The sequence below is a fragment of the Opisthorchis viverrini genome (assembly GCF_000715545.1).
Source record: "Opisthorchis viverrini unplaced genomic scaffold opera_v5_28, whole genome shotgun sequence".
Classification (NCBI taxonomy): domain Eukaryota; kingdom Metazoa; phylum Platyhelminthes; class Trematoda; order Opisthorchiida; family Opisthorchiidae; genus Opisthorchis; species Opisthorchis viverrini.
The window spans coordinates 330,196-338,604 of NW_008751684.1; the positions used below are offsets into that span (position 1 = coordinate 330,196).

The 8,409-nt window shown below is 47.1% G+C and overlaps 1 protein-coding gene across 1 annotated transcript in view; it reads right to left on the reverse strand.

Annotated features, from left to right (window-relative positions):
- Positions 1-4,604: 4,604 nt before the first annotated feature.
- The window catches only part of T265_02317 (hypothetical protein), a gene marked incomplete at both ends in the record, with an annotated part of 31,172 nt that continues 27,367 nt past the window's right edge, over positions 4,605-8,409 (reverse strand). The window contains 4 exons of the mRNA XM_009166531.1: positions 4,605-4,742; positions 5,429-5,714; positions 5,763-6,067; positions 7,704-7,800. Of these exons, the coding sequence (XP_009164795.1) occupies positions 4,605-4,742; positions 5,429-5,714; positions 5,763-6,067; positions 7,704-7,800 (826 nt within the window). The remainder of the gene's footprint in view (positions 4,743-5,428; positions 5,715-5,762; positions 6,068-7,703; positions 7,801-8,409) is intronic.

Genomic DNA, 8,409 nt, shown 5'->3' on the forward strand with positions numbered 1-8,409 from the left:
TCTACTACCTCAATCGGTTCATCCGCAAGCACGAGGCTAGGGTTCGAGCCCACCCAATCTTGCAGTAGCACTTTACACTTTGCAGGTGTGAAGCGCATGCCGAACCGCGAGGCAGAATTATTTAGATTATTTAATATTGTTTGCATTACAACGGGATCAGATCCCGACACTGCTTCCAGCAACCAACAATGGTTGTGTTTCTTCATCTGAAAGCTGCCTTTGACTCTGTGGACCGCCAAGCACTATGGCAGTGTCTACGGAGCAACGGTGTCCCCCATAATTTCATGACCCTGACTAAAGCGCTGTACGCCAACTCCCGCGGCCGTGTAAAGGTCTACGGGAAGCTCTCTCCTGAGTTCACCACATCAAGTGGTGTCCGACGGCACTGTCCTCTTTCACCTTTCCTCTTCAACTTCGTCATTGATACGATAATGGACATTGGCTTGTTCGCAATCACATTGCCGATCTCAGCGAGCAAGCCAACAACCATTTACCATTAAAATTTGAGTTCAGTACTCCACTCCGCCATTTCGTTCTCACCGCGACCGACTTAGAGCACAAAGTGACTCAGGCCTAGAGCAAATCCCATCAAATGAACGGATTTTGTGTTAAGACTTTTGGAGAGCTGTCCAGTCATATTAGAGAAGCCTGTATTTCGGACGAGCGTACTCCGTCTAGTCTTGATGACGTGCAAACATTTACAATGAAACCGGTAAGACACCCTAGTCCCCACGTCAGAAAAAAGACCACGGGAGGCCCCCTTGGTCTAAATAACGCGTTGATTTCCTCCAAGGGAGAGGGAATAGAACTGATACTATACTGCACTTTCCACAAAACAGTAAAAGATTAAAATCAGTGAAATGATCACGTGATCCCCGAGAACAAAGCAGCAAACATTACAGCCGGAGCAGAAGATGGGCCCATTGCATGTGAAAGGCCAGCAGTTAGAAACGTCAGCTCCATGTCACTAAGAAATTGATTTTTGGTTTGAACTTTTATGCTATCCATAAATATATGCTGTGGCGTCGGTGCAAGGAGGTTTGCCAGTCACTAATCGAGAAGACCCCCAGACAGCAGCAAGGCGACTTTGTCGCATGATGTGACTTCGGTCGAGCTTTCATCGCTTCACAAATCAGCGACGCCCATGGCGTCCGGTTCATTCAAGCACCCTTTCAAATGCCGTGGACCAACCTTATGTGGTAACTGATGTCGATATTGTGGACTTGTGAAACCTACGCAATTGTATTCGTGTATGGTAATTCGCGGCGAGGTTCATACGAGAGTGCGACGGCGCCAAGCTGTTTGTCAATCCAGTTTTAAGGATTTTGTTGGACTGAAGCCCAAGTTTCTTCAGGTGTCTCAGAAAACTTGCCCCCTCCGAGAAAAGCATTCACGGCGGACTTATTCTGAGAAAGGATGAAGGGTTGTAGAACGATTCAAGGGATAAAGCGTAACTGACCAATTCTGGAGGTTGCCTTTCTAAAGTTGGACAACTTTTGTCAACTACTTCTTGCAAGAGACTATTTATAATCTGCCTCGCACGAGGCATTTTCGAGAAAAAGAATGACCTTTTGAGGAGCAGTTTTCCGTGAGTTCTCTTCAGAATCCGGTGACTGAGTTATCAGGAAGCGGTTTATTCCCAAATCATGGCAAAAATCCTAGGAATGAGCAGAGTATGCATGGAAACAGAACATGACGTTGAATTAGCGATCACTCTCTAGATAAAATGCTGCATACGATGGTGTCGAGTCCAATGTCCAGACAGGACCTTTGAAACCTCGATTAAAATTTGGATCCACTCACAAGTGTCCACTTTTCGTTCGTCCTTTGGTGTGTTCCTTTCAGAGGAGAAAGACTAAAGGAGGGCAATTAAATGACCAGCCAGTTCGGAAACTTTTAATGAAGCCAAGCTGATGCATATTTACCACGGACGATTTTTAAATCTGGTCTTTGTTTGGGGGAGGGGTGGCTGTCTGAAAAACGGGACTCGGAAAGGCTGTAATAACTACGTATTTGTCGTACAGTGGTTGTAGCTGACATAGTTTCGATAAGAATCCTTCGAGGAAGTCGGTCGGCTGGCATACGCAGCACAACCCATGCCTTGTGATCGGTTCATCTATCGTGAGTGAGTTATTTCTTCCGAATACCGTTCGACGTACTTCAGCATTACTGATCCGGTGTTCCTACCAGACTTGGACAATTCTCCGAAGACAGCGCTCGCCAAACTCTTTTGACGTCGTCAGCGCGCAGTGGTCGGGTTTATGACCTGCAGCATTGCAAACTCGACCCTTGACGGATAAGCTGTCACGCCTACGCCGCAGGTCCACAAAGACTGCTCTGGCCTCCCCAATCCAAAAGACATGAACTTTGAACCAAACCTCGCGAAGCCACACTGAAGTGACCTTAGCTGAAGTGAAAATATTTTCTGAAAGGATTGTACTGGTCAAAATGGTGCAGGATTTCTTTCAACTGCAACACGAAATCAGTGATTCAGTAGTTCTCCCCAGAAGGAGCATCTTAGTCAGGTCCTGTGGACAGTCCCTACTGGAAAAACACTATGCCGCACATGGAATATCTCGTCTTGCGGCAATCTCAGGGACGGGGGAGCCGTTAGATTTCAAAAGCTACACTGGGAGACTCAGCGGAATCCAGATAGGTTTCATGTTAATGACTGTGTTGCACAAAGGTAGTTTCATGGTTCGGCTGGTACGCTATTTGAGATATCGCAGTATATTTCCTTGATGAACAGACCACTCACAGGGTTGCTGGAAACTCTTCGACCGTCCACGACCGGATTCTTACTTTCTTGGGGACACGTGGAGGCCGCACTCACCTGACAAGTTTCTAGAAGGGTGAAACCGATCGTGATCTTACGAAGAGTTTTCAGCAATCTTACGGGTAGGTTGACTGTCTCTTTTCTTGTTTGCATTTTACCGCTTTTCCAGGTGGTGTTCTCTGGTAATTGCAAACCAAATGGGAATCCTGGATGATCGCATAGACGAGAAGGTGGAACTGTTTTATCCTAAACAGGACGAGAAACTGGACCAAATCACTGAAGTCGGCGCTCTGAACTTGCCCGAGAATGCGGTGATCCACGTGAAAACTCTCGTATAATTGGATTTGCTTGCTATCCCATTTCTGTTGGTCTCATTCCATTCGCATGTCTGGATTTCCGTATTTTCTGTCCACAAGTACCTCTTTAAACACTGACGAAATTCAGCTTTATTTTGCCACGCTTTTCCCTGCTGAAATATATATTGTTTATACATCAAGGGGTGATTTTCGATCCACGATAATTGTTGGCGGGGTGGTGAGGTGGGGGAATCCGTTATTCTCGAGACCTTGGCAACCTTGTTCTCGAGCCAAATTGACGTAGTCAATGCCGTCCACTACGGCCAAATAGGGGTAGCAATTGAGTATCGGAAAATTCAGTTTGGCTACGCTTTGTTCTCTGGAAGCCTAAGTACGCAGTAAACGTTTGTTGTAGTCTTACTCAGTCCGGGGTGGAATCACGGTGCTTTCTGTTCCGGCGGGAAGAAGACAAAACAGTGAGAGATTAGAACAAGGACTACTTGGTCAGGCACCGACTTGACTGCTTCAGCTAGCTAAAAGATAACCAGTCAGCTGTAACACCCTTTCGGTGCCTAGCTGCCATGCCACGCGAAGGAAGCACGAGGGCTGGGATACTGCCAGGTTGCCCAAGCCTAGACAGAGGAAGTCAAGAGGCAGAGGTCGGGCTCGAACCACAGACCCTCCGGTCAGCGAATTCGCGCTCTAACCACTTGAGCCATCTCTGCTTCAGCTAGGAAAGGATGAAATCGGCTAGTGGGGAACTTCCAAATTAGTAAACCAACAGAGCCCAAAAGTTAGGGATCAAGTCTTCGCTAATGTCCAGGCCGAATCGTCCCCAGGCTGGAATTTACGTAACCATCATCACTGTCAGCTGTAAGAACCGCGTACTTGTCGTACAGTGATTGCAGCTGCCGCAATTTCGTTCACCGATGATTGGGGGGAGGGGTAGGTAGCTGAGCATTGCAGGCGGGAGATGATAAGTTAGTGCATAAATCCAGCACTGTCAGTGGGAAGGGAGCTATGCATTGAAGGCAATAGCCTGGATGAGTGAGCGCCATTGAGGGCGGCGACTGTGCATGTCTGGCAGTCTCTAACCATTGATATGGCCCTTCTCGGGCCCCCTTCGGGTCATTCACTCCAAACAATACTGCGTGAAGCCTCAAGCAGATATTCAGCAGTTTGACTCGACCACTGTCCCCTCAGGAACAAGATTCGGAGTATGATGTTATAGGGAATATTGTAGAAGTCGTCAACCGGGCAGTTGGCATTGGATTCGTGCACATGGCTGAAGCGTGTCACGGCCTTCGAAAGGATGACAGCCATATCACGGCCCAACCAAACGAATCAACAATGAGGTAATACAGCTGGGAGATACCCACGATGGGAATACTCTCCCGGCACCCGACCATAAAGAAATTGCAGTCCAGGAAAACCAGAAGAATTAACCAACAATCCACATGCACAGTCCGAGCACAAGGCGACCAATGGGAATGTAATGCATGTCTCGAGTGCGTTAAGCGTCGAGGTTAAACTCAGTGGGCATGATCCCACGATAGACGAACTGATCTCACTGCACAGGTTGTGCTGTCTTGGTCACAGGCTCCGAATGCCAGTTGACCGAATTCCTCGAAGGGCTCTTTTCGCACGACAACGCGAAGTGTGGAAATGAGCTAAGGGAGGTCGAACGATGACTTGACTATAAAGTATCAGATCTATTACCAAGAATCAGTCTTGCTGACTATTGCCGTCTCCGAGACGGGACACATCACTTGTTAAGGACACTGTCAGACACGGCCCAGTCGCGCCCTCAATGGCGCCGATGCATCCTAACTTTCATTGCACAACTCCTCTTACGGTATCCCCAATCAAAAGTTCATTGAGCAACATGTATTTACGCGTCAGTTATATCAGCTACCGCCTTCAATGCGCAGTGACCTACCCTACCTCCTCAAATCATTGGCAAACGAAATCTTGGTAGCTGGAACCACTGTACGGCAAGTAGGCGGTTCTTACAGCTAGTGATGATAAAGTGATTTCAGCTGAGGACGGTCGACATCGATAGTATACATCTCCAAAAGATATAAGTTGGTAAGAGTTATATTTGTATATGAGTAGCCGGGGGAAGAAAGTGGATCTGTTCATTGCGATCGAATCGATATGCATGAGTACCATACTACACGAAAACCATACTATACTGTTATAGAAAACCAGCCAAGCTTAATTTTCGAAAAATAAATTCTATCACATAGCTGTCACGACCGTCTGCCGAGACGAATGTTCTCGTGCCTCCTTCAGGATGGCACCAACCGCGAGGTGTACAGCACATGACTTGGCAGAAAGGCGTCAAAGAGATCACGAAGAGTCTGGGTATTGTTGGTGTTGTACGCCTTCCAGGATGGGTCCCCGTAATCCCGTTTGAGATTGGCTGGAGACGCTGCGAGAAATGGCGGCTAATCGATGTCAGTGGCGTTCGTGCTGTCAGTTTCTTTCCAGATTGTCTGATGAGAGGAGCTTTTTTGAAGGCAACACATGGAAGCAACCACCTCAGAGCATCCTCACAGTAGGTGCCAACCAAAATAAGCACCCGATTAAACAACTCCAAGGGGATCAAAATTATCTCGTCAGTTATAAAATAAATCAGACTGTAATGTACAGATTGAGGAAATATTCAGATGAGAAACAGGTTTCACCGCAGCAATACAGATGGTTCGATTGGGAAAATTCGCACTGTCGTATCGTCTGATGCTGAGAAGATGAACTTTTCCACATTCGGTTGGGTAGAAACTACGTCCCCCAGTGCTAGATCGAGAACCATCGCGTGGTGACCCCGCCAAACAGCCAGTGGCTCAGGGGCTTTAGCGAAACCGCTGAGGTCAGCTTCGTTCCCACTGGAAAGACCAGGCCAGGCAACCACTTCGCCATTGGAGGAGGAGGTGAAGAAAACTGGTTGTGCACGACTCCATCGAAGGCAAATGATGCTAACAGAGCCACCATCCTTCAAGAAACAAAAGAAATTTTTAAAAAAATCATGTTAGGCGGTGCAGATAAGAGTGGAACGTGAAATGGTTTGAAAGAAAATGTCCCTTGGATTGGTCAAACAACTTTAAGAAGTCTGGTACCTATACAAACGGCCAAAATGATCATGGTATATGCATCTGTTTGATAGAGTTTGGAAACATAGTATTCTTGCCAACTGTTGCCTACTGATCCGCTGTGGTGGACTAATCTTTGGTGTAACTGAGGAGATAACTTCACTGACAAGTCATCAAAAAGTATCAGGCACGTCGGAACAGCGTAGAGGGAATTAACCTCTCTAGTGCATTCACACCCAGCTGTCAACATGCCATGCAGACGAATGTCCGTAACCACGCAAAAGGAAGACAACCTTGAGACTTTGTCCTGAGTAGTGCTCACTAGGATTTGCCGCATCGTTCCAGGACATGCCATCTTTGGCACGTGGTGAATCTAAGAAAAGTGGTGCTGAAACAGCCCTGGTAAACAATGTCTGACATTTGGAGATTTCATCCTGTAAGTGAAGCCAATCTATGCTGAAAAGCCGGGAAGCACTGTACAGCTGTTTCATCCTTATTGGGAATCATCAGCAGTGCGCATCTCACGAAACTCTGGAGAGCCTCGGACCCGCGACCTCCTGGTTAGTAGTTTGAACCGTCCGGCCACGAGTGGCTGATCAGCAATGTGATTAACTCGCATTTGGACGGGATATAGCGCCGCTCATCCTTCAATCACGGGATCCACACCACGCGGTCTGATCTGTGCTGCGCCATGCATAGGGGCCCATTAGCCGTACAATGCTCTCAGCTACTGGAAACCTTTGCGTGTGGAGTAAGACTTCTTGCGCCAGAATGTTGCATTTTGTTGTGTGTGGGTGCTCCAACGAAAAACCATCCTAATATGTGTTCAGCACACCAAATTCCATGATCCACGGAAGCAATAATACCGCTCAAGGAAAACGTCTGGTGGAATACTTCCCTAGCATCGCTGAGGCCCCGGAATGCCTAGATGGGGCTCAGAAGTTTAAACTTGTAGCTGTGATACTACTGATGGGGAGACATGCGAGTAGTATAGTTTCTTCTTGTAAATCGGTCGTGCGTCTCTTGAAAAGTGACATCTATTACGAAATTTGTGGAGTCATTCTGTAGCATTTGCTTGCAATTGAGTAACAGTCAATGATTATCCAGGAATGTTCAGGAAGACGCATTCAAAGAGAAGAGGGATGTTCAGTTCAGTTTTGTAAATGCATATGAGAGTTTCGCTCCCCTGTCCAACAGTCTGTCACGGTTCAGTTAGCATTTTCTAATAAATAACTCCGCAGCGAAGGCCTTCTTCCTTTCACCGGTACCTTGAACTCAGTTGCCTGTCTGTTTAAGTCCTTAAGGGACAGGTCGTAGCTTTCGAAAATTAAATTACATTGTGCGAATACCAAGCGCCCCCAATATCACGATAAAGATCGGAATTAGTTTTCACACACCACAGGCGAACTAAAACAAAGACGTTCCCTTCACTGTTTCAAGAACCTAAAGTGTACTGCTTGGTCTTGAACCGTCGTTGCACATTCATTTCGGAGATAAAAGGTGTGAGGAGATAGGCTTCCCAATACACGTGCGGCATACTTGGTCTGTGTACGTCCATTTTTGCCGGACGCGTAGCTTGACCGTATCCACGATCCCGACCGTTCCTTCCACTGTTCCATAGGCCAGATAAGGATGACTGCAGAAAGAGGAAAAAGGTCAAATGAGCATTCATGCAATAAAAGCACGTCATATAGTGTTTACGAGTAACCTGGGGGTGAAGTGGAGTTTGGGTAGAGGACATCTGAAAACTCCTCGAATCATCATCATCATTAGGCCAGATATGACTGCAGAAAGAGGAAAAAGGTCAAATGAGCATTCATGCAATAAAAGCACGTCATATAGTGTTTACCAGTAACCTGGCTGGGGGATGGAGTTTGGGTAGAGGACATCTGAAAACTCCTCGAATCATCATCATCATCGACAGCATGACATCAGCGTTCAACACCAATGCTTCACTGCCGCACAACCATGATTTATTTGAAAGCCTTATTGCGAAGAAAAGAATAAAGGTGGACGGGGAAGGGACTTAGTGCTAGCTTACCACCATCGTTCCGAAGTGCATATACCTCCGGACATTCACTCAGGCGATCTGGATAGAAACTGACAACAAGAACGCCACTGACATCGGTTGGCAGCCATATCATGTAGTGTCTCCAACCACGCACAGTGAGGATCACGCGGTCCCCATCCTGGAAGGCGAGTAGCACCGACAGCACCCAAGCGTTTCGTGATCTCCTTCATACTC